The sequence below is a fragment of the Drosophila teissieri genome, chromosome 3R, assembly GCF_016746235.2.
Source record: "Drosophila teissieri strain GT53w chromosome 3R, Prin_Dtei_1.1, whole genome shotgun sequence".
Classification (NCBI taxonomy): Eukaryota; Metazoa; Arthropoda; class Insecta; order Diptera; family Drosophilidae; genus Drosophila; species Drosophila teissieri.
This window is the reverse complement of record NC_053032.1, coordinates 24460693-24486196: the sequence shown is the minus strand read 5'-3', so window position 1 is coordinate 24486196 and position 25504 is coordinate 24460693. Positions and strand designations below refer to the sequence as shown.

The 25504-nt window shown below is 41.9% G+C and overlaps 4 protein-coding genes and 1 long non-coding RNA gene across 7 annotated transcripts in view; 4 read left to right on the top strand and 1 right to left on the bottom strand.

The window, feature by feature from the left end:
* The window catches only part of LOC122619175 (extracellular serine/threonine protein CG31145), a 65658-nt gene extending 53675 nt beyond the window's left edge, over positions 1 to 11983 (bottom strand). For 2 of the 3 annotated variants that reach the window (XM_043795931.1, XM_043795933.1), the window contains exons 1-2: positions 11917 to 11983; positions 10513 to 10763 (exon numbers count right to left, since the gene is read on the bottom strand). The gene's annotated coding sequence lies outside the window, so the exon portion shown is untranslated. The remainder of the gene's footprint in view (positions 1 to 10512; positions 10764 to 11916) is intronic. The other variant, XM_043795932.1, reaches the window with a different exon arrangement.
* Positions 11984 to 17292: 5309 nt separating this feature from the next.
* On the top strand, positions 17293 to 18180 carry LOC122621257. The gene is made up of 3 exons (XR_006326205.1): positions 17293 to 17527; positions 17613 to 17996; positions 18062 to 18180. It is a non-coding gene; the product is annotated as an uncharacterized LOC122621257 (long non-coding RNA).
* Positions 18181 to 20360: 2180 nt separating this feature from the next.
* LOC122621179 (GILT-like protein 3) lies at positions 20361 to 21524 on the top strand. Its single transcript, XM_043798957.1, has 3 exons — positions 20361 to 20677; positions 20965 to 21273; positions 21340 to 21524. The coding sequence occupies exons 1-3, from the start codon at positions 20444 to 20446 to the stop codon at positions 21439 to 21441; spliced, it is 645 nt and encodes a 214-aa protein (XP_043654892.1). The 5' UTR covers positions 20361 to 20443; the 3' UTR covers positions 21442 to 21524.
* Positions 21525 to 21990: 466 nt separating this feature from the next.
* On the top strand, positions 21991 to 23042 carry LOC122621886 (GILT-like protein 2). Its single transcript, XM_043799895.1, has 4 exons — positions 21991 to 22149; positions 22211 to 22375; positions 22540 to 22833; positions 22893 to 23042. Exons 1-4 carry the CDS (start codon positions 22090 to 22092, stop codon positions 22995 to 22997), a joined length of 624 nt encoding a protein of 207 aa, XP_043655830.1. The 5' UTR covers positions 21991 to 22089; the 3' UTR covers positions 22998 to 23042.
* A 169-nt stretch (positions 23043 to 23211) lies between these two features.
* On the top strand, positions 23212 to 25473 carry LOC122621881 (eukaryotic translation initiation factor 3 subunit D-1). Its single transcript, XM_043799890.1, has 4 exons — positions 23212 to 23548; positions 23676 to 24311; positions 24379 to 24671; positions 24741 to 25473. The coding sequence occupies exons 1-4, from the start codon at positions 23350 to 23352 to the stop codon at positions 25293 to 25295; spliced, it is 1683 nt and encodes a 560-aa protein (XP_043655825.1). The 5' UTR covers positions 23212 to 23349; the 3' UTR covers positions 25296 to 25473.
* The last annotated feature ends 31 nt before the right edge of the window (positions 25474 to 25504 follow it).

Sequence of the window (25504 nt, the reverse complement as noted above, 5' to 3'; positions counted from 1 at the left end):
ATAACATTTAAGATATAAAGATATTGCGATAGTTACAAGATAAACATGAAACCAATATACCCTTACTGGTTCTGTTGTACCCATGCCCTAAGTAGTTCAATCGACATGAAGCTCCCTATTAATAGCTGCTAAATGAAAACGAAGAGCAGGGAGAGTGGCAGAGAAACCCCGAAAAATGTCACCTTGCATAGCGCAAATATTTGTGTGTATCTCTTCCTATCGCCCCTACTCGCAGCTCAGTACCACCAATCGCACTAGCCAACTCCCCCGCCCTTAGTGCCCGGACCCCCCGCCAGGTGGCCGGCCCGGTAGTCTTGTCGAAGGTGTGAAGAGCGAGCAAGAGCGACCGCAAAGGCAAACACAACGCAATCGCTGGCCGGGCGCTGATGTTGTGTGTATATTTAATGTAGCTCAACTAAACCGAAATTCAAAGGCAAAAACAAAAATGCAGGAAAAAGAGCAGAGTAACGGCAGAGAAACAAAGGCAAAACACAGGCAAAGGTCAATATTGAAAATTGATAAACAGCAGAAGCGCCAGCAAAATCACCAGTGGCAACGGCAACGACAACGACAGCGGCAACGGCAACAGCAAACAAAACAGAAATAAGTAACCTGAGCTCTATCAGCTCCGTTCGGTTCAGTCCTTGGTGGCGGTTTCATAATTAAAAGCAAACAATTGCGTTTTTTATTCTATTCCATCTCCTTCTCCCGCTTCCACTTCATCTACACATTTCCATTGACCACAAAACCGAAAATTCAATTTTGAATTGAATTAATTTGTTTTGCAGCAACTTTGTGGCAGTAACAAATACCAACAAAAAAAGATTCGTCAGTGGCAAAACAATGGGGCAGCCTTATAAATAGGGCGGCTATTTTAAAATTGGAACAGACCCAAAACAAAATCATCTCTAATTCGGTTATTTTTAATAATTTTACCAAGAAGGCTGGGCACGCAGATAATCAGCATAATGAACAGTCAGTCAACTCGACTTGGTTTCATGTTAATTAATGTAGTTTCGGGCCCAGTCCCAAAAACATGTTCTACAAACATTCAATTACTTCTGGATGCCCTACGATACTCAAAACGAATTGGTGTGGAAAGGGTTTCGCATTGCCATCCAAAGCACTTCCCCAAAAACTCAATCACTCAATGAACTTTTCGAGCTTCTTCGCCTGAAATGAAATCAACTATAAACTATAATGTTCACTTGGTCATGATTCGAGGCCGTGCGTAAAATTAATTTTACGGCCTGTTTTGGGCCAACACATGTGGATTGGCCAAGAGGCCAGATCCGAATCCGAATACGAATACGAAATGAAAAACAACTCAACTCAACTCGAGTCGATTCGATTGGATACGATTCGATTCCAGTCGACAAAAGTTTGCAGCTCGCCTTTTGAGTGCTGTTCATGTGTTCAGTTGGTTTGGAGTACCAGTTAAGTGCATTTATTTCACTTTATTTTCAACATTTATCGGCATTCTGCACTTTTGTTCATTTTGTGCAAGCCAAATCCGCAACGGAAGTTGCAGGCAATCAGCATTTTTGTTGCTACTGAAATTGCAATGAAATATGTTTTATAAGAAAATTTCTACAGCTTTCGATGGAATTGCAGTAATGCATTTTCCAAATTTAATTTTAAGCTCGGTCGCGTCATGCTCCAGCAAAGCCAAACAAAAACACAATGCAAAACAATCATCTTTTTGCGTAAATACATTTCTTTTTTTTCTCTGCTCGACATATCATGCGATATACTATACTGTCCAGTACATTTCCAATAACATATAGCAATATGTGTACAGCAAATGCCATATCTGTATGTCAGTGTTGCTAGCCGGACGCATTTTTAGCTACTAGCTGCCATTCTATCTCTCAATAAAATTTTATTGCATCATAGTTTTTTGTTGTGTCGGATGCATCGTTCGAATTTGAACAGATCAACATTGAATTGCATTTGTATGTGGCAGAATTTCTGTTCTTGCCTTTGCCCAAGAAATGTTTGTAAATAAAGATTTAATGGCCACCGCAGAAATAATTACATCAACGCAAGGCAGAAGAGCTTTGAGCAGCTAAACAAATTATTAGCCAAGTGCATTTCTAACTGAAAATTCAAACGGCAAACGTTCAGATAGCATAGCAAAAAAATCTAATTTAATTAAATTATATTTCATGTTTAAGCATGTATTGTAATGTATTTAAAAATATCTCTATTGTATGCCAAGAAGACTTGAATAAAATGGGGTCATTGCATATTTTTGACTTTTATTTAGCATATATTTTTTTCTCTGTGCACCGAATGAAATGCATTCATTCAATAGGGAAAGGTAATTCGAATCGTATTTTGACTTTGAAATTCAATGCTCTTAATGGGCCAATAAATTTGCTTACCTAAAGGCCTTCAAAAACGAATGTCAGTTCGAAAATGCATCTATTAGCCACACCTGGATGCAAATGCAAAGTGAAAAGCTAAATAACTATGCACAAATCAGCGAGAAGTGCTTGAAGCTAGACTAAAGTCTAGGTATTTATGAGACAAACGTAACTATTTTTAGCTTGCGAGACTTTCATTTTAATTATATCCCATATGTGGATCACGCGATCCATCTGCTGCTGTTCATCTTCATTTGATCAATTTAGGTTTAATTAAATAGCGTATCCGCTTATAAAAATAACCAAAAGTAAAACATTTTGGAACCTCGCAAATTCATTACATTTCAATCAGGTTTTGGGTTAACTGTCAAAGTCAATTAAGTTTCCTGAAAAAACGAGTTTTAGGCTTTAAATACCCTGAACCTGAAGAAAATTGTAAATGGTAATACATGTGGAGTGTAACTAACAAATACAAAAAGAAAAAACGGAGAATGGTGATAAATATGTTTATTGTAATGTCCCCTGAGGTTGACATTTTAACATGAACATGAATTAGGTGAAGTACAACACACAACTCATAAGTAAAAGCTAGTTATTTGTGAGCAAATGCCTAAGCTAAAAATAATACCAATTCACTGTCATATATCAAATTTGACATTTGAGCTAGGAACTTGTTACCCTAGCTAAGGGGAACTGTATGAAGCAAAATGATTTTTTAAGCAGAGAGAGATTGTTCATGATTTTTGTTAAGACATCACATTGTTAGCATTTCGAGTTGATCACTTCGTTTTCACTTAGGGTTACACAAGTTAGGGTATGCAGAAAGACAACTTTAAGCATTACTCATTAGGCGAAGCCGAGTGGAATTGGCTCTAACCGAAAGTGGCACCCCAAGGTGGCCCCCTGTCTGCCCTTTGTTGCCACACACTCCGAATAAAACTAGAGGAGAGGGGTAGGGGTAGGGGTCGGGGTCAGATGTGGGCGGACGGATGGCAGGGGTCAAAGCTCTAGGCACGCCCACTTAGGGCTGAGCTGCAGCTGCGCTTGTTAAGTGGATATTTTAAGGCTGGGCTTTGGCTGTTGCCTTTTTAAGCACGGCGATTTCAGAACCGAAAAAATAGCAGGGAAGCAAAACCCAAAAAAAAAGCGAGTTATAGTAAAGAGACTGTAGGAGCAACTCAAGCATGGCCAAAACGATGTTGCTGCAATCGGACAGAAAACGCACGTTGGGAGAAAGGTGTAGAGCCACAAAAGTGCTGGCTTATTTCCACCATCTAGCATCCATCCACCTAGACATTCTATAAGATTTAATTACAACCTGCAAAATGGGCGAGAGGAAAAAAAAAAGAGAATACAGTAGAACACAAGAAAGAAGCTAAAGAATCTGGCTGCACAGTTACGCTTTTGTGTTTGCAACCTTTTGACTGCCTAAATGCTGCCCCGTTTCTTGGCCCCCATTTTCGCTGGCATTGTTCTGTTTCTGTTTCAGATTCTGGCAGTTTTGCTTCTGCTGCTGCTTTAGCTTGTGCTCGACTTCTGCACTTCTACTACAAAAAGGTTTGACACAGTTTCTGGGGCCATTTCGCTCTGCTCTTTAAATGCCATTTAAGCCGTGTATTTTTTCAGCGACCGCTGGCAGATGCCTTTATTCATCAGTTAAGAAAGCAACTGCTACTTCTACTTCTACTTCTACACAAGAACGAAAGCTGTGCCGAAAATTCCGAGTCATGTTCTGGAAAGCGTAACAAAAGCCGCAAGAAAGTATCTAGCATAAAGACAAACCGTGTGTGTGTAACTACACTACATACCTACATACATATGTATCTCTGGAGTATCTGTAGCGGTAGTCTACTAAAGCCAAATTATATCTGACACACGAAAATAACACACTGCAAGCGAAGCCAAACACAACAAAGTCGACCCACAGACACATAAAGGCATTTTAATAATGCGTATCGTTTACACTAAGCAAAGTAAGTGCCATAAGTTTTATAACTCATTAACCTTTCCGAGCGGACCAGAACCGAACTTTCCACCCCAGATGTTCTTGTGTTTGTTCGAGTGTTCCAGTGTTCGAGTGTTTGTATCTGTGTATCTGTGTTTGCCCCATCGTGCGGCGTTCTATGTCACCGGCTCAAAGAACACAGACGACATGCTGACAAGACGACCAACAATGGCAGCAGCCCAATTCTGGCCAAGTATCTTCAAGATACATATGTATATATGTATATACAAACAAACACACCCAGACATTCTGGATTTCTGTCTTCCCGAGCTTCGTTTAATGCGCTTCATTAGCTTAAGTTGCAAACATATCGAACAATGATTTTCACTTTTCCATCAAGCCATCAGGCAGGCATCAGGCCTGTTAGAACGATATTTCTGATTAATCATGCACTTAAATGATGCGATACTACGGGCATGTGTACTTTGTATGGCCAGTTGATGAAAGAATCCGGGCAATATGAACTGAAATTCCAACGCCCCGTTAACGGTCAATGCAGTTTACAATGAGGCGAGAAACGAAATCAGGCCAATGACCGATTAGAAAACTCCCAGTGATATGGCACTTTTAAGCCCGGTCAGTTTTTGGTCACTACTCAAATTCGTGGGAAATATTTTATAATTAAAACGAGCAAATGGAAAGTGGCTTATATCAAGAGTATCACTCACTCTATATCAACTTGGAGAACAACATAAGTGTATCTTTCTTGTATATAAGTAAATAGCTTACATCATCACGTTTTTCATAATGTTTATTTGTTTTTTAGCAGTGTACTCATAGCTGGCGGCAATCAAAACAAACATAATTTCCCGCTGGAAGTACTCTCTCTCTCTCTTAGCCATATATGATACAACAGCTTTAGCCTGACAACAGGCCATCCATACCAAATAGCACCTCCAGATCTGGAAACCGAGTGGCATGTGCCGGTCGTGAACGCTTCCTGGTAGTCGAGAACCCAGACCAAGCCCGAATCCACAACGCCGGCCGATGCTCCGCATACTAATGCCTAGAACCGGGGAGCTATTCGAAATATTTAACACCGTTTTCGGAAGAATTCACTTTTCGGGGTGTGTGTGCTCTAAGCTCAATCAGATGAGCGCCAAAGTCAAAGTCACAGGGACAAGGCGACGAGTTTAACTTGTTTCCAGTTGAATATTTCAGCATAATTAGTGAGGCGAACGAACAAACTAATTATTGAAAAGATACTCACAGCTCGTCCAACTAAATGGGCCTCGGGGCGATGGATCGTATGGAACCAAGATGCGAAACGAGTTCGTGAATCATTCGGAACTCAACGTTTGAGAAGGCTAGTCAACTCCGGTCTAAGGTTTATGAACAACAATTGCAATTTACCCCACGAAAATTTCATTGACACAGTTTTTATTTTGTAGTAGCTCTTTACTTATTTTATCTTGAACTCCAAACTGGCACGTAAAGTGTTGGAAAATAATTGTATTTTCAGTTTTATCCATATTAATAAAGAAACTGGTTTGATGTCAATACCTTAGGGGAAGTCCAACTTCAAGTTCAATAAATAACCCAACGATCAATTTAATCACTAAAGTCAGTTAAAGAAAACAATATGTCGCATATTTGCAGCATTTCCCATTCCATTCTAGCAATTAACTCATTTAAATTCAACGCAAATCTTCGATCGCACGTTTCTATGTGGTTTACATATTATTTGCATTCTTTCATGTTTATTAAAGCTTTTTGTTTTATACGCTTGCATTCGATACTTTCATTGTTTTTATACCTCGGACATTTATTTTGATTGCGCTTATGTACGCAGCGGGTTTTTTTAAATTTCAAAATTTAATTTCCGCCTGCCGGTAAAGTCATTTCAAAGTCGATTTTTTACGACGAGTAATTGTCATTTGCCTTTGTATTCCGTATTCTGTATACTTTATTTTGATTTCGTTGTTTGGCGAACGGCTGTTCCAATTTATTATTAATACCGCCCAAATACACATTTCGTTTAAGCAAAAAGCAGCAGGTGAAACAAAACTATATTAAGCGAATGTTACATAAAACGTGACATTTGGGAAAATCACAATTTTATTCCAAACCATTTGGTTATTTTTCATTTTTGGTTACTGCGTGATTTCTGTGCTCGTGATTGTATTTTCTATTATTGTTGTTATGTGTGATTGTTGGTGCGGTGCACGTTTTGTCCCACGCGACGTATTTTCCATACCACTTTAGCACGATAAAAATAAGATTGCTTTGAAGCTGTGATTATAATATCAAATTTATACTTCACATTCCTCACAAACATACTTTGTATTTTTAAAATACTAACGTCAGATTTTAATAAAGAATTTGTTGTATTACCTAGGCTATAACGTTCAACAAGTCACTCAATGAAAATAGTTTCTAAGTCATATTCTTATGACTCCTTACCAAAAATATTTTAGCAATAAGTTATCTTCATTCACTACTAGCAAACAAAGCTCCAAGTTTGCTAGAACTTGTAATTTAATGAATAATTAGCTTAATTTGTTTATATCATAAATGAAAATGAAATGAACCAGAGCAACAAGTGAGCTTTTCCAAGGATTTTATCTTCTAAACAAAGCTCCTTGAACACACTGGCGCCATCTGGGCAAAGCTCCTGGAAGGAAAATGGAACATAAGCAACTTTCTATACCACTTATAGAAAGTTCGGATGCCATAAAAATCCCATTAAGCACACACGAGTAAATATAATAAATATTTTTTCATTTTTTTGAGATTACTCACGAACAAATATAAGCTGGGGTCTTATAAAAAAAAAAAAATTACAAACTCTTTACGGCTTCCGCACAAGTTTCGCTCACTCCCCTAAATTGAAATATTTCATTTTATTTACCTCTTTATTGTATAATCACCTGGTAGTAAATATTGCAATAAAAAAATAACAACTAGTCAAACAGAACAGAACTGAAAAAAGGGGGAAATCGAAATGTGGCCGAAAAAATATGGTAATAAACCGGTCTACGGGTGGGTCAAACTAACTGTAAATCGGTCTTCAAACGACGACGTTTAATAAATATTAAATAATTGGCGTGATGCATGCGTCAATATCAGCATGTGAATGAGTCTGTGTTTTTTACAAATATTATATGGCGTGCCGTTAACAATGCCGTAGCTTCCCCCTTTTTTTATTTACAAAATTTCCAGCCATTACATAAATCGCGGCCAACAACTCATCAAATTGAATGCAATTAAATGCTGGCCAAAAGCATTAACTATGATTGATCAAATGATATATACATATATATCTTTTGATGGATGTGTGACAGATGCCCACCGATGGTACGATAAAAACCTTTCGTGATTCAGTGTTATTTATGAACTTCAAATAGATAATGAGTTGGCAAAACGGTTACAGAGGATATCCCGTTTGAATGTTTACTGTATCCTACAGATATATAATTATACCAGGCAGGAAGTGGAAAAGTGCAGCACGAACTATTTAAATATGACTTTTATTGGAGATGTGTAATGCAATTCTCTATTTGGCACTGCATTTTATGAATGGCTTGCCATTATTCAAGGCTCATTACCATATGGGTTTTACAGATTTTCAAATTAAATTTGTAAGTTCCGCAAGCACATATACGAGTATTTCATTTTTCTGTGCTGACTTTTGTGACCTTATATCACAAGTCGAATCAAAAGGCGTGACATGCCCAGATTTCCCACACGACCACGGCCCCTGCACTCACTAAATATAGAAAATGATAATTTTCTGCCCTTTTTTATATGTTGGTGGCATATTAAAAAGCCATTAGGCGAGAAAACAACAGCAAGCCGGAATGGCAAACAAAAAGTACAAGCATTGCGAACTCTCAACGGGTCGAATTGAAATCGAAATCTGAAATCGAAAACAATGCGGCAGTTTCACGCGATGTTTATACATATATGTATGTATTTATGGGCAAACTGTCTTCTTGTGTGAGTACGAGTTTTGAGTACTTCGACGACGACTGTTTGTGTTTGCTATCGGACTTTTGGTCTCCAGACTGCCTCCGGCATTGGGCATTATTGGACTGGAGTTTTGGAGCCAGTGTGTGTAAACAAAAACCTACGAACGGTTTGAAATCGTGCTGATTAATGTTCCTCCGTTGGCGGCGTCGGCGGTGGCGGAGAAAATTGCAAAACAGCAAATGGCATAGGTCAGTTACACTAATTGAAATAGAATGTTGTCGGTCAGTGGTTCGTGGTTTTTCGTGGGCGCTGCTCTGCTCTATATAGTACCAGATCTAACGATCCACCGATTCACCAGCGTGGGCAATCATGAATGGCCAGTGCTTGGGCATAAGTGATAATCATTTAGAAAGCATCTCAGTCTCAACACACTTCCTTTCACCTTAGAACATCGAGCAGCAGCAGCTTACAATGAGCGAAGTGAAAGCATGGGGAAAAGTGCAATCTTAAAGAAAGGAAAATCCACTCACAGGAGAAGAAAAGCAGTTGTCATCTTCCTAGCTTCAAATCATGAAAGGTAATAAAGAATATTTGTTCTGTTTTCCTTAACTTCAAATTAAGCGTTGATTTATCGATTCAATGGGTAAATGGCAAAACCACGACCTGGATTTTTTTTCCCACTGTTGCAAATGATTTGTTTGGCCCCAGAATGATAGAATGCTCACCTCATGAGAAGATCTTTTTCGTGGTTTCTTCATGGTTTCGGTCCTATCAATCTGCGATCTTTTTATAGCAACAAGCTAGCATCAACAATTTGCATAAATTCTTACCGCAAAAGTTACTTTCTAAAGAAGTGAAGAACCTCGTCAGAATATGACATCAACAGGTGGTCACAGACATGAGGGGAAATGTATCTGACGGATGAACCTACGAGCTTTAGGATGTGGAAAAGCTAAGGATTGGAGCTTTATGCCTTTGGCGCCTGCGGGAGTTTAACGAAAGTCAAAGTACAGCTGATGACAGCTGAGCGGAATCACGTGGTGGAGCTTTTTGGGGAGAGCAATTTGCGGGAGAGCCAGCAAAGGAGAGCTGCTGCACAAGAGAGCGCCCCAAAGGATACGCATGTCCTGGAAACGTCAAAACAAGCAGAAGCTGATTATAATACGGCTTGGGTGTGGGTTTGTTATTGAGGCCCGATTCCTTCACTTTTGGCCTGATTAGAAGACGACTGTCTGCCACTCCCCATTTTGGCCCCTTTTTCACCCCGCCCACTTCCCATTGCACTCTTCGGAGACTTCAAGTTTGATTGACACAATGAAGTAGCAAATGCATCACTTCAGACAATCAGCGGTCTGCGGATCTGGGCGACGGCACATCCCATGCCCGAGACTCTGGCAAACAATCGACAATCGGCGACCGGGAGTCAAACTAATGAGGCGCCAGGAAGCCAGGCCAGCGAAAACAAAAACACCAACAAACCGCTCGAGCGGAGAAAGCAGCGTTTCCCACCAAGGATACAGTGAGGCCTCGGAGCAATGTACTTGTTAGAACTAGTCGATTTTGTGTTATTTTATAAGCTTCAACTTTTTTACGTTGTAAACCTTGTATCTTTTAGATACACATAATTAAAAGTGTAATTATACTAATGAAACAAAGCTAAAATAAGCCGAAGCTAAATAAGAAAAGCAATGTATTGTATCACTCCTAAGAGGCCAAGATTGTAAATGATGTACTAGTTTCATAAAACATGTCTAAAATACCGGAAGTTGTAACAACTTGGATCATTCAACACCAAGTCTTCAATGGGAGGCTTTTGAGGCGAGTTTCCCAGCTTTTGTTCTACGCTAGGTGTGTTCACTGTGTGCGAAGGCGTGCCAAGGTTAAGCGTTTGCTCAATCAAGGTGCGGAGGGCGGTGGGTGGTGGGCGGGGTTCGGGTCTGCTGCGGGGGGGAGTGGCACTGGTCACAGGGGGGGGCGGTGGGTGCAGCTTGTGCAATCAGCTGTTGCTAATGAAAAACGTCGGCGAGTTTAGCCAGGGATAAGCAAGAGTCAAAGCTTATTGATTTTCAACTGCGTAAGTTGGCCAGCAAAAAATTAGTGGTAAAAAAAGAGAGTGGAAATCGGAGAGGGGCAGTTGCGGAGGGGAGGGGGTCAACTCAATTTCATGGGAAATACATGAAGATAACAGACAACTTAATTAATTTGCTCAACTAAATGGAAACTTACCCTGGCCTTTGTATTGTATGTAAATTCAATAATTGCGTAGTTGGTTTTTACTTTTTAATAGCTTGATGTTTTCTCCTTGTTATGTGAAAATCTCTTTCTTTTTATGGCCGTAAATATTTCCGCTTTGAATTAAATGCAATCATAATAGATACAATTATAAAGATGGCAATTATGTATGCACTCGCGTTTTTCTTTTGCACATTTGATAGAGTCGTACACAAAGCAATTTTCGCATCGTTCACCGAGGGAATCTAATTTATATATGAGGTATATTCAAATTATAGCTGTGGCAAATTAAACGCGCAAAATGGAGGCAAAAAATTTGATTTGACGATGTCTAAGGTCGCCGGCAAAGACAGACACATTGTATGTACAAAAAAAACGAGAAAAATACGCTGACAAAGCGGTAAAAACAGAAATTTAGCGCTTGATTTCGACGCCCAGAAAGAGAGCGAAAAGTCGGGCCATATAGGGAGCGTATTAGATGGCTTATCAGTGCTTATCAACACGACCGCCGATGACGCCACGAGATACAGATACGAACACAGATGCAGATACTGATGGACACGCAGATTCAGATGGACGGGGCAAATTGAACAACATTGCAATTACCGTAAATACGGGGTCTTAGCTTCGGTTTATCTATTGTTCATATATGCGAGTATATATAGCAACAGCTTGTTCGACATTTGGATACACGCCGCGTATCTGTATCTCATAGTTTGCCGTGTTTGGCGCGCTGTAGAACATCTCTAGAGATTGATAACAGCTGAAGATTGATTTTTGCCCTACATTGGCAAGCAAATTTCTGACGATTTTTATACTTTGGTATTTCATTTGCTTTTTATTGCATTTTTGTAATATAACTTTTTTAACTACATTTTCTTTATTTGATAAGATTGATTTATAGCTTTAGTCTTGATTGATAGTTTAAGCTTGGGAAATTCCCAGTCTATCTATGAATTGCGCTGAAAGTTCTTCAAAAGATACGTCTTTCGTTTTACTTTAGTCAAAGGTACTGCGTTTCCATTTAATTTCTTTTAAGAATTTCCCTGGTCAATTTGTGTGTTTGTTGTTTATGTTATTGTTGTTGTTGCTGACAACCAAACAAACACCATGAACTTGAGCACACACACACACGCACACACAAAGCCACGGAAAGCTTCTTGATTGCACCACTGTATCTTTTTTGCTGCCGATTTCCTTGCTTGTTAGCGTATTGCACTGCACCGCGATGATTTCGCTGAACTTTTGCATTTTCCTTGATATTTTTCGCGAATCGCCAATTAACGATTTATTCTGATGGGAGAGTGCACGCGTGGGAGCCCCAAAAAAAGAGAGAGCGCCCGGAGAGAGCGGCTGCCTTTTTGGCAGCAAAGGCAGCAAACAGAAACAACAACCCACCAAGTCAGCGAGCGATAGAGCGACCGCGTCGGACGAACAAACTTGACAGCGCCAAGTTCCGATAGCGACTGAACGGAGAAAACGGAAAACTGAAAGCAGAAATCTCAAATCGCGGCAGAGCGCTGGCAGCGCAACGGTACACAGAAAAAGATTAATAGTAATACAAAAAATTAAAATGTGTTGAAAGAAGGCAACTAACTAACTCTCATGGGTCGCACTAACTTCTTAATGCTGACTTCGTTTTTAAGAAATAATAGTGCTTCAAATGCTTGAAATACATTTACCATTTTGAAGTTATGAATTAATTGAACATGTTGCTTGGTAGATCTCTTAAAAATGCAACAAATTAAAAGGCTGTGCTTAACACTTGAGATTAAGGTTTTTCATTTAACTAAGGAATTTTCTCTTTGTGTACGAAATACTCTCGTTCACAGTTAAAATACCTTCAGTTGTTGCTGTCGCTGCGCTGCTCTCTTGTTGTCGTTGTTGTTGTCAATCAATTGACAAAAAAGTATCGCCTTTACAGTTATATCCTCTCATCCGCTGCTCAGCCCACTCTCTATCTCTATCTCTCCTATCCGCTGCTTAGGCGCTCTCACTAAACCGAAAACAGCTGATTGCGCTACGAAAAGGTAAACAGACCCACAAAGCTTGCTCTCCCTCTTCTATCCTCTCACTTTTAGCTTTTGCTTTTGCGTTTGCTCTTTTGCAAAATAGCGGGGGTGTTCGCTTAATAAGCTTGCATTAAAATAGTAATTGACTAAGAAGCTGAAGAGCTAATAAGAAACAAAGCCAAGGTGGTCGGAAACGAGTTTCTAATAAGACCCTGTTGCACTTTGGCTGCAACGGGGTGGCAGTGGGCGGTGAAGGGCGGAAAATGCACGGTGTGTCGTTAACAGATTTGCCTGTCCGCGATTTCAGCCCATTTCGTCTGGCACTTTTAACATACCCTTGATCACAAAGGGTTATATTCAACATGGAAAAGGTTTGTGTAAACCCCGTTCGGGGATTAACAAATCAGAAGACAAATTTACATAGCTAATTCTAGTTATAAATAGAATTTCTGGAGAAGTACTATGCCATGTACCCTATTAATTATAATTTATTAGCTAAGGTCTGGGATTGAATGCGAAAAATTGCTCAGCTCAAGTTAATTGGTGTGAAAAATGACTGAAAACTAGTTTTTCAGCCAAAAAAGTGTTTTCTAATATTAGGTGTAGAAATTACTCGCAACCCATCATTAATCATCATTATCAACTAAATGTGCAAAGGTGTAATTATCATTACCTATAGAAAGTGGGTGTCTATAAGGTATTTTAATTTGAGTTTCATGAAAACTAAAGCCTGCACTCTCCAAATAGCTGATCACTCGATATTTAACTTTGAAGGTATAAAGTGCTTTCTATCCGTGAGATACAATTTTATTTACCCATTAATTTCGCTTACTTCCTGACATAAACAAACTATTTCCAGGCACTAACTTATAGTTCCCCGTCAAGAATCGAACATGCAACGATCGATCCACTAGAGCATTTGAATATCGCGTAGATAATTTTTCGAGAGGCCCCAGACAAATTGCAATTGGCTCTATAATAGAAGGCACGCCGAGCCCAAAAAAAAAGTACAAGTATATATAGAGGCGAATATATATATATTCTGGTACAGGCATATATAAGTACGACACAGAAACCGCAAAAGGCAACAGAAATAGATGGCAAAGAATTTCTAGTTGACTGAACACCGAATGTGGCCGCCGAGCCATCAGCCATCAGTCAGACAGTCCGACGACCTAGACCCAGATGTCGTTCATAAGATCTAAGACCTAAGACCTAAGATACAAGATACTAGATACTAGATACTAGATACTGGATACGAGATCGGTGCCAAAACTTAAGGCTAAAGCTATGCTTAGCGGAAGCTGAGCTGTTCGCTCGGAGGCGTCATAAATCTTGCGCAACGCCCCATTGCCATCGCCAGGGGTCTGGGAACCCCAACGCCACTATATACTCGTACTCGTATATTACGGCTACTATATATACCGCCGATCCCTGGGCCACGATTCCGGCCAAGACAATGGCCATTTGCATGGGTCGCACAATTATGTACCATCACTCTAATGGCAATTTGTTGGCCACTGTGTTAATGTGATTAGAGAACGATGTGCTGCTGCGCTGCCGATCCGCTGGATGTGGAGTTCTGTTTTGGATGTGGACCAGTTCTGGCCACTTGTTGCTCAACTCGACGCCTCTCGAGAGCCCAGTAGGAAGTTTCGAGAGCCGTAAATTACTCGCTTTCTGTTTCCGCTTCTTGTTATCAGATGTGTGGGAACAAATAGAAATCTAAGAACTGCACTCGAAAAAATGCATCTATTTATAAGATAGATTTAAATACTATTAACAAAATCATAAATATTGTACCTTCTTCAGCTGGTTTCCTTGTGCGATAGCCTTAAATTCTAGTTTCTGTCACATTGCTTGCCAAATATTTAAGATGCTTTCAAATTTATTGAGCAATAAGTTAACATAGCTCTTTATGAATAGTATGACATTTACTTTTTGGCAATACTGGTTTCCAGACTTAGTTCATCGAAACACTCATTTTAATCAGGAGACTTTGTAGTGAGAAGGTGATCTCAATAAAAGTTGACAAGAGTGGGGAAAAACAATTTATAATTATTTATGCCAAAGTAGGTTAAGGGGGGAACTCCCTTTAGACATTTCAAAAAATCGATTTTTTTTTTACTGTCTTAATCGATAGGTATATGCTTCGAGAATATAATTCCGAAGTTTCAAAATTCTATTTTCAAAATTGTGGAAGTTATGCGACTTTAAAGCGGCGCGCTCGACCGGTGCGTGAGCCTCGACCGCTAACTTTGAACGTCGTTTTCTCAGAACCATGTTTTTTAAATTTGCGTGGGTGATTACAAAAAAACTAGTGAACCGATTTTGTTCATCCTTGATTTATTTTGAAGATCATAAAAAACTGCATCTGTGGTACTAGATTTATGAAAAAAAAAATTTTTTTTAACTATTTTTTAAATAAAAAAAATCGAAAATTTTTGCTTCAAAAACGGAAAATTTTTTGAATGCTCAATTTTTATAGTTAATGTTCATAAATACCGTATATTTTAGTACCACGGACAGAAAAAACCTTCTCGAGTAAAAAAATGTTTGATTTTATGATTTCAGATAAGAATTGCGGTCAGGATCGCCCACGCAGATTTCCATGTCAGCGGCGAGGCGATTGCCATTGCCTAACTGGAAAGGGTTTACGTCAGTACTTAACTGCAAGTGTGTTCCATGTTTTCTATTTGCTGTTTGCTATTTGCTTTTCCATTTCCACTGCTATCCACATTTGTATCTGTATCTGGTAGAACGCCTGCTCACCGCTCAATCCAATTAAAAGCCAAAACCATCTGTCGTTGGTGCCCCAAAAAAAAAAAAAAGAAAATAGGTTTGCTGCGAAGTACCTCCCAGTAGAAGTGTCCCCGATTTGAGTCAAGTGTTATTTTGGGCGCTTTGTGTGCGCCACAATTATACGACAATTATAAATAAGTAGCTAATACCTTTATCTAGCGGCGACGTAAGTCAGCCGAGTTTAGATGGTGTCGTGGTGCCGCTAGCGGATATCTTTTTCAGCGGCCACATGTATCCGTATCTGGACAGCGGCCAAGATTTACGAGTTACACTCGTCGGATTCCGAAGGGGTGCGCGTCATGCTGCCGGGTTATTGGCATCGGAACTAACTGTTTTCGGAGCGATCATTGCCACTCACCTTTCGGCCGGCTATTGCACTCAATTACCAGGTGGCACAAAGAGTGGAAATGAAAATGGAACTTTACCGCACACACCACACACGTGAGAACCCGTTTCTACCTCCCAGCTAGCCCTCGACTCATCTGCCGGCACTTGGTCTAGATACATGCGAAAAAAGCGCTAAAAGATACAAGATAATCTGCTCTCTTTCGGCCAAAAACAGATATAAGTTGAACTGGATTTGTACAACAAAAAAGAAAAATAAGTATAAAGGCAAATTGTGACGTTCTTTTTTTTTGTTATGAATACCCAATTCTGTCTGTCGGGCAATTGGGAATGTCAAAGTTGACAACTGCATGGTAAGTGGAAAACTATGAGATTTATTTGCCTGCAGCGGCATGTGAAAATGCATTTTCGGTATTCGCGGTATTGTGGCGTCATTTTTAAGGTCCATGCTTGGTTGCATGTGCGGCAGAGCTTTGTTGACGATACCCTATAAATAGCCGGCAGGTATTTCGATTATGCTGCACTTAGCCGGCACAAAATCATAGCCAGAATAACTTAGGGGTAAATTGATTAAGGGGCTAATGACCTGCCATCACGTGAAGGAAGACTTTCAGTCAGCCAGTTAATTGAAAGGGTAAACGGTATGAACTGGTTGGTTGACCAGAGCTCGTTGAACCACTTATTAAGCCGATTACTCAAGTCAAAGAGTTGGATGGTCAGGTTGAAAGTTGAACCGGACATATGAACAGGAATGTCGAACAGGAAGATTTACAAAAATGTTGCAATTTTTACAAATTAACAGGGGATTATCAGGAAAGTACAAGCTTGGAAAATCCGCTGTTTCAAAAGCAAGTAAGTTAGCCTTGTTTTTCATATATAATATTAACAAAAGATATATAATCAAAATGCACAGTGATCTACTTAAAGACTATTGGGAGTTTACCTGAAGGCTAAGGTGTTCCGAAACAAGTCAACACCTTTTATGAGGCGTTTTAACAAAACGGCGTACATGGAGCAATTTCAAGTGCCTCGAAACCATTGAAATTGGGTTCAACTGGCAGTTTGAATCAACTTAGAGGGGTAATCTCATGGTAACCATCTAGCAGCGATTCCCATCGCAGACCGCAGAGCATCTGGCATTCGATTGCCAACTAGACAGCCAGCCAGCCAGCCATCCGCACTCTTTATAGAGCATTTGCACGCGAGCCAAGACGCTGATGAATACCATCATCATGTAATACCCGAGAAATGTGTAATGTGTAACGATGAGGCAATGCCAGCCGGAGTGCGATTATGATAGGCCAGATTTGGATGCGCCGACTCTCCGGAGCAATGGAGCTCTGCAGCTCTGCAGCTCTGGAGGGAGCTAAAATCTACTATGCTAATGGGGCGGCGGAAATCGGGTATTAGCCCAGCGTAAGCGTAATTTGCATAGGAAATCGGCTGGGATTCGGGATGCACAATTAGATGCTCAGACACGTTCTCCAGACGTGGTTGTCCAGTACTCCACGCAGCTTAAGCGGCAGTAGGTAGAAGAACCATTGGCAGGGAGGAGCCAATGGAACCACTTGGAATGCAACCGATTCGCAGTTGCATGTCGCCAGTTGCACGGAGAGAAAGGCTGCGGCAGCGGCAGCGGAAAGAAAAAGAGAAAACAAATGATATGTAACCAAATTTCTTCCTGGCGGCCGGTCTGGTAAAAGAAAAAAACTGCAAAACTGGTCCACCGTGACCCACTAAAGCCTCTCTTTACTTTTTACTCGAAAATCAGCCACCAATTGCTGACTTTAACACCAACATGGGTCGAAAGGTGCAAACGGACCCGCTCCATTTTATTAACTTTGCTTAAGGTGAGACATCCGTGAGTCACGTTTACTTTTAACTTCGGTTAATTGATTTTAAAATACATCGACAACTCATCACTTTTATTTTTAGCAACATTTGCCCGCAACTTTCACTTTGCTGCATAAAAAAATCAATCGAAGCAGGAAGATAAGATTGTAATTAACTGGGGAATTCTTTTAACTTGTTTAATGTCAGCGTTTTTAGACTCTAGGTAAGCACTTATTAATAGTAGTTGACGAAAAGTGTTGACCAAAGTGGAATCAGCACAAGGGTTAAGTTTGCGGCTCAGTGCGTTTTCGGCAACTAACAAGATCAACAAAAAAGACTCAATAAAATACGACTGGCACGGCTTCATTGGTTTTGCGGTTAAAATGTTGCAACAAGAACTGGCAATGCCACAAAAATTGGACAACTGAAAACGCAGTAAAAGGAATGAGTCGCAGCTTCAAATACACTTGGTATTTATTGAAAATTGTAGGTATGACAATTAAACCTAGACATTAATGGAAAAGGGCTATAAAAAAACTTTTATTTCATAGAATATACAACTTTATAATTCATTTAAAATTTGCATAACTGAGCTATGAAATCTGATGCTTCAATTTCGTAACATTCGCCCAGAGGAACCTTTAAAAAACCCATAACCATTGGACTACCCACCTTTGTCTAGACTATTAATACCCCTTGCATAGCAGCATCAAAACCGCGAAGTAGCGGCAGAAAACTGGCGAATCTATAAAAATGCAAATTAGAAGAAGCGAAAAAATAACACAATAAACGACTCCAGAAACTGGAACGAACCGAGGCTGCGATTCACACTAAAGACTGCAGCTCCAACTCCGATTTGGATTCAGATCGAGGGGCCGCCGATAAACGTTACTCGTGCTATTGCCTCTGGGCCGCAAAAGCGTTGGTGATCTATGGACTGGCTAGCCCAATTGGTCAAGAAGCTATTTGGGTTAACTGCAGCTGCAACACGCCGACGATCGGAAAACTCGGGCCAATTAATTGTGCGGAAATCTGCGAGGCGCGTCATAAATACTGTCGCTTTTCTCATCTCTCTTTCAGCAGCGGCGGTCTTCGATGGGAAGTTGCTCCTCCTTCGTGATGGTCAGTGGTTACATTGGCACCTGCACAATAAACAATAGGAGGAGGATGCACAGAAACAAATAAATGGTTGTTTTAGTTTAGCAGTAGTATCTAAATATCTAGATATGGAGTGTAAATGAACCAACTTACATAGTTCAGAGATCATTGGATCATTTATTAGACATCCTAGTGCACATGTCAATACTTAAAACATTACTTTAATTTATAATAATAAAATGTAATAAGATGTATGTGTATAGCTACCTATCACTGGAGGATCTGTTACAAAATGGTTTGCCATAATGGAGCTGCAGATTTCACTGGATAATCTTGCACAAAATTGGTTGCAACACGGCTGGTAGAAAGGATACGCTGAATATTCATGTTAAAGCGGCTAAATGAATGGAAATTGCATATTCATGGGAAAATATGAAAATGTGAAAAGTGATGTAACTGCACATCTAGTTGGACCAGATCCCTTTCCATTTTTTCGCCGTGCAGTTGGCCGGAGGCATTCTTGCGTGCAAACCTTGACCATGAAACACGCTGCGCGATGCAATGCGATGCAATGCGATGCGATGCGATGACGTGCCCATAAAAGCGCTGGCCAACAATCCCAAACATTTTCCTGGCCAATTAAGAGCCAAGGAAAATTAGTAAGAAACTGAAATTGCTCAACGGCGGCCACGTTTGCGATCACGTTTACGTCGCTGAACGGACGATGGTCAATGGCATTCGGCTGGTGCGACTTGTGCGACAGTTACATCTATATATGCGCCACAAACAACTGGTTTGCTGGCCAAATAAACAACACAGCACAGCAAAAAAAACAAAAAACAAACTATATAATAATATACAAAGCAAAAACACCGTTTTGGACCGGCCTCCAAGGGGCACGCTACCCAAATGGAGCCATTGCTGCTGTGTGTCTGCCAATTAGCAAGCGAGCGACATGGCGGTGCACTGAACTTGCTACGCTTAAATTGTTGATAAGCCCACTCACTCACTGTGTGATTGCCACGCTTATGATGACGACGACTGGCCACCGAAAATGTGGCAATCGCAGCGTTTTGGCCATTAACCCATTTTTCCGCACCGGTTCTAAAGATATCCCGCATGGCTTCATACAGGTTTTAATGTCTCTACATACTATGAGTTTTGTCTTTTTAATTGCTGCTAGCAAGTTTATTTTAGTTGCAGAGTCATGCCTTTGATAGAATTATCTGGCAATAATCAATTGTTAATTAATAGCTAAATTCAGCGCTAACGAGTCTAATTCAATTAGCTCAATGGCTGGCGTTATGCAATTAGTACCTCCATTTGATAATACGCTGCACTTGACTTTTCATGCAGCCAGTGATTAACGAGATGCCATTAAATCATTTTATTTCCGCTGCAAGCGATCTGTATTTTAACTGCTTGAAGAGAAAACAAAGCTCTTAAATTTTAAAACCTTTTTTATAAACATAACATGTTATAAGTAATATATGATTATAATCCTTATCTGAAGTCCAAGAGTTCAGTGGGTTAGGCCGCCTGCCAGGTCGCTGTGATAAGGGATTGGAGATTGGAGATATATGGCCAGCTTATGCTACGATATTTGCGCAGAGTAACTGCTCTTTCGCTGGGGTGAGCACTTTCAATGTGAGAGAAAGAATAAATATATATTGTATATATGTACATATGTACATATGCCATGAGTTCGTGTGGATGTCACAGATGTGCGTGATTGTTTTCGTTTCCATGGAGCGGCGCATGTGAAATGGGCAAATCGAAAAGAGCAGTTGTGTTTGGTTTGTGAGGCTGCCAAGAGCGAGAAACGAACGCGGACGATGAATAAAATATTTGGGTGGCTACTGTTTGCCCTGTGTCTGCTGCTCACTTGGCCAACGCCCGGAAATGGCCAATCCCCGGATGACTCCCAGCGACTCCTGGTGGCCATCCACTACGAGGCCCTGTGCCCGGACAGCATGAACTTCATCCGGCGCCGATTGTACGATGCTCTGCAGGACAACGACTGGTGGTCGGTCACCGATCTGGAGCTATATCCATTTGGCAAGGCGGGGGTGAGTCAGCTACGTTAAATATCATAGGGTATATACTATATATGATATATTTACTTTATAGTCATTCCTTTAGTACTCAGTTGGAATACATTATCAGTTTATTTCAAAACCATTTGTATTTACATAGACCTTGGTGCATAAACAAAGCAATAAACTGAAATACGTACGCACATAATTAGGTATTTTGCTTGAACAGCCCGCCTGAAGATCATTTAAAACTGCTGAATATTCTATATATATACTTTAAATGAAAGATAATTTTTTAAACTAAAGTTACTTGCTTTCAGTTCTACAATAACACCTCCACTGGCGAGAGACAAGTGTTTTGTCAGCATGGCGTGGATGAGTGCGAGCTGAATGCAGTCCATGCCTGCATCATTGAGACCCTGGACATCCGCAAGGCCTTCAACCTGATCTACTGCATGCTGCGCTCCTACTCCAACGAGCTGGACTCGTGCTCCCGCAGCATGGGTGTGGACGTGGCCAGGGCCAAGGAGTGCAAGAGATCGCGCTCCACGCCAGAAATATTGGCGCCCTATGGCAAGGAAACCCTCAAGCTGGGCATCTCCTTTGTGCCCACCATTGTGTTCGAGAATGTGAGTACACCCAACTGCATAACCCAATTACCAGAGTCAACTAACGATTACCTTTCCTTTTGGCAGGACTTTGATCCCTACGACCAGAGGAGCATTCGCAACAATTTTGAAAGACACTTTTGCCGCCAGTATTTGAAAAAGTTCAACATCAAACTGCCCACTTGCTAAGCCATTTTGCAAACTTTTATGTAATGTACTGAGTAATGTCACTGTTTCAATGTTCCAAGACCAATAAACTATAGTTACAACCAGCTGAGTAGTTTGCTTTCCTGCTGACTCACCTTGGGTCAATAAAAATGTACAGATGTATATAATATATCAGCTTATCAGGCACGTTTTTGTATACCGATCCTAATCAGGAAAACAGCTGTCCGGCGGTCTAGAAACACGATTAAAGACCCGCTGCTCAGTAAGTTTTCCGTAATCAGTTGAGGTTTACATGGCTCTTGTTTTTGGGCACACAGCATGGATGCCAGGGGGAAATGCTAGCTGCCACAGGGACGTCGACCAGGGGGGCTTAGCTATTCTATTCTATTCCTTCATTTATATTGATTTTCCCAATAAATGCTTGACTTATTACTAAAAAAAACTCTCAAACAGAGTGCCTATTTCAACACAAATCAATTGAGTTTAACAAATATAAGTTTGAAGCCCCCTTTGAGCATTTTCTGACTACACCACTGGCGCTGTGAATTTGACGAAACGCAGTGACAACCACGCGCATTTCAAGTCACGGCATTAATTCAGTGTCGAGCGTTCGCTGGCGTTGAGGGTCCGAATATTCCAAGATCAGCTCGGGATTTAACTGCATCCGAGATGAGGGCGGCTGTCTTTGTCTGTCTGCTGCTGGGATGGGTGGGCGTGGCTGCGCCAGGGGTAAGTGACCCAGTTGAGCGGTGAATCCGAATTGCGACGCTCGCTGATCGTGACATTGCAGCGTCTGCGTGGACCGCAAGCTGACCGACTGGCAATCACCCTGTACTACGAGGCATTGTGTCCCTACTGCAGGGATTTCGTGACCAGCCAACTCGAGCCTTCGATGGTCCGCCAGGATCGACTGCCGTTCACTGAACTCACGCTGATACCTTATGGAAATGCCAGGGTGCGTTTTAAAAGAAATCCATAGTTATTAATTTTTGATAGCCTAAACTAGTTAATAATTGGTTAAACTGTCTTATGGAACGACTGCAAAAAGCAGCTCAATTCGAAGTTTTACAGTGTCAATCAGCGTTAATCCGCACTTAAACTGCGCCTAATCTTCTCCAGACAGACGATGGCGGTAGTGTGCAGTGCCAGCACGGAGTGATGGAGTGCGAGCTGAACGCCTGGCACGCCTGCGTACTGGAGCACCATGACATTGCCGAGTCCCTCAAGCTGATCGCCTGCATGATGAGGGGCAAGAAGAACCGGCTGGAGACTTGCGCGGACCACTATCACATCGACGTGGGCGATGTCGAAAAGTGCAAAGCATCGCGACAGGTGAACGACATTCTGAGGAAGTACGGCGAGGAAACTGCCAAAGTCTCATTTACGGGTGTGCCAGCCATAGCTGTGGACCACGTGAGTTGCGATACAAAAAGTAATAATGAAATCTAACTCGTAATATTTGTGGTTTTTAGGTTTATAACCGTGATCTATCTGCTAACTTAACAGATCATTTTGATGCAATTTTTTGCGCCAAGTATAAGGAAAAGTTCAACAAGCAGCTAAACAATTGTCCATAAATATGGTTCTAATTTTGCAATAAAATTGTCCTTACAACACATACATATATATGTATACTGACTTTGCTTCGGAATTCAAACATAAAAAAACACGTACGAAAAGTGTTTAATTTTCCCGCCCAACAGTGGCGCCATCTATGACCAAATGGCGCTGCCAGACCTTTGCACTGTCGGTATTATTTTAGTATTTTTCTTAGCCGGTGGTATATTTCAACGGCGCAACGGTCCCACTTAACTATTTTCGCAACACGCGACGATACGAATTTTCCACATTTCTTTGTTGATTTCTGGAAAATCGCTGGATATAGACCGAATAGCCGACTGCCAACTGAGCACCAGGAAAACGCGCGAGATGAGCGAGACCATAAACACCGCGGCGCAGTTCCCGAGCTTCGAGAAGCCGACCGTGCAGTTCAATGAGAAGGGCTGGGGTCCCTGCGAGCTGCCCGATACGTTCAAGGATGTGCCTTACCAGCCGTTCAGCAAGAACGATCGCCTGGGCAAGATCTGCGACTGGACGAACACGTCCAACAACGACAAGAAGTACCAGAGTGAGTGCAATCCCACACAGAAACCCAGACCCACAAAAGTCTAGCCCGCCGAAAGTGAGGTTAGGTTGGTGTGTCGTGGCAAGATAGATTGTTGCTAACATATTGGTGTTTTCATTCCATTTGGCAGACAAGTACGCCTCCAGCTTTGGCACGGGCAACCAGTACTCGTACTACCATGAGGAGGACGAGACGACCTTCCACCTGGTGGACACGGCACGCGTCCAGAAGCCGCCGCACCAGCGCGGCAGGTTCCGCAACATGAGGAACTCGCGTTCCGGTCGCGGCAGGAATGCCCGCGGTGGCCTCAATACTCACGGCATGACAACGCTCAGCGGCAAGAATGTGAAGGCCCGGGATCCGCGTCATGGTCGCGGCATGGGCAAGAAGTTCGGACATCGCGGACCACCGCCAAAGATGCGCGAATCCTCGGTGGCTGTGCGCGCCGATTGGGCATCCATCGAGGAGATGGACTTCCCGCGACTCATCAAGCTGTCGCTGCCCAACATCAAGGAGGGCGTCGATATTGTCACTTGCGGCACTTTGGAGTACTATGACAAGACCTACGACCGCATCAATGTGAAGAACGAGAAGCCGCTGCAGAAGATCGATCGCATCGTGCACACGGTGACCACCACAGACGATCCCGTCATCCGGCGTTTGTCCAAGACCGTCGGCAACGTCTTCGCCACGGACGCCATCCTGGCCACCATCATGTGCTCCACGCGATCGAACTACTCCTGGGATATTGTCATCGAGAAAGTTGGTATGTTCAATGAAATACGAAATCAGCGGAATCGTTTTTAACACAAATCATTTTAACCTTATTTTAGGTGACAAGATCTTCATGGACAAGCGTGACCACACCGAGTTCGACCTGCTGACCGTGAACGAGAGCAGCGTGGAACCCCCGACCGACGACGACAGCTCGTGCAACTCCCCCCGCAACCTGGCCATCGAGGCCACTTTCATCAATCACAACTTCAGCCAGCAGGTGCTGAAGACTGGCGACCAGGAGTCCAAGTACAAGTTCGAGGAAAGCAACCCTTTCATCAGCGAGGACGAAGACATCCAAGTCGCCAGCGTTGGCTACCGCTACAAGAAGTGGGAGCTCGGTAGCGATATTGTAAGTGTTGCATAATCCAACTTTAAAGCCCAAGTGCCCCAAATCATAAATTATGTCTTTTACCTGTAGGTTCTAGTGGCGCGTTGCGAGCACGATGGCGTCCTGCAAACGCCCAGCGGTGATTCGCAGTTCATGACTATCAAGGCACTCAACGAATGGGACTCGAAGCTGGCCAATGGCGTGGAATGGCGTCAGAAGTTGGATACGCAGCGCGGTGCTGTGCTGGCCAACGAGCTGAGGAACAACGCATGCAAGCTGGCCAAGTGGACTGTGCAGGCCGTCCTGGCCGGGTCCGATCAGCTGAAGCTCGGCTACGTGTCGCGTATCAACCCGAGGGACCACTCGCGCCATGTCATCCTCGGCACGCAGCAGTTCAAGCCGCATGAGTTTGCCACTCAGATCAACCTGAGCATGGACAACGCCTGGGGAATCCTGCGGTGCATCATCGATCTGGTGATGAAGCAGAAGGACGGCAAATACCTAATCATGAAGGACCCCAACAAGCCGATCATTCGTCTGTACGACATCCCAGACAATACATTCGACTCCGATGACTCGGACGATGGCGAGGGCGATGACGAAGGTTTCCAGCAGGTCTACAACTACGCGCACAACAAGATTTAGACGCCACGCCCCCACACTTCAGCATCCCTTCCAGTCTTGGGCTTCAGCCACAACCCGCTAAAAATAACCACAACTGATGTCCTCGAAAGGAAAAGGCCATGTTATAGGCCCTAGCTTAAGCATTTGTATTCGATTTAAATTCAGCTATTTCCTAGTAAATCACAGAGGGCGAAACAAATCATTGACTTTCCTTGGTCAAGGTTAAATGC

Bases quoted from the DNA above. Each gene is read 5' to 3' on its own strand.
- LOC122621179 (XM_043798957.1), top strand. From the start codon at position 20,444: ATGAATAAAATATTTGGGTGGCTACTGTTTGCCCTGTGTCTGCTGCTC. The intron at 20,678-20,964 runs GTGAGTCAGCTA...ACTTGCTTTCAG, and splicing joins ATCCATTTGGCAAGGCGGGG to TTCTACAATAACACCTCCAC. The intron at 21,274-21,339 runs GTGAGTACACCC...TCCTTTTGGCAG, and splicing joins CCACCATTGTGTTCGAGAAT to GACTTTGATCCCTACGACCA.
- LOC122621881 (XM_043799890.1), top strand. From the start codon at position 23,350: ATGAGCGAGACCATAAACACCGCGGCGCAGTTCCCGAGCTTCGAGAAG. The intron at 23,549-23,675 runs GTGAGTGCAATC...TCCATTTGGCAG, and splicing joins CAACGACAAGAAGTACCAGA to ACAAGTACGCCTCCAGCTTT. The intron at 24,672-24,740 runs GTAAGTGTTGCA...TTTTACCTGTAG, and splicing joins GGGAGCTCGGTAGCGATATT to GTTCTAGTGGCGCGTTGCGA.
- LOC122621886 (XM_043799895.1), top strand. From the start codon at position 22,090: ATGAGGGCGGCTGTCTTTGTCTGTCTGCTGCTGGGATGGGTGGGCGTG. The intron at 22,376-22,539 runs GTGCGTTTTAAA...AATCTTCTCCAG, and splicing joins TACCTTATGGAAATGCCAGG to ACAGACGATGGCGGTAGTGT. The intron at 22,834-22,892 runs GTGAGTTGCGAT...TGTGGTTTTTAG, and splicing joins CAGCCATAGCTGTGGACCAC to GTTTATAACCGTGATCTATC.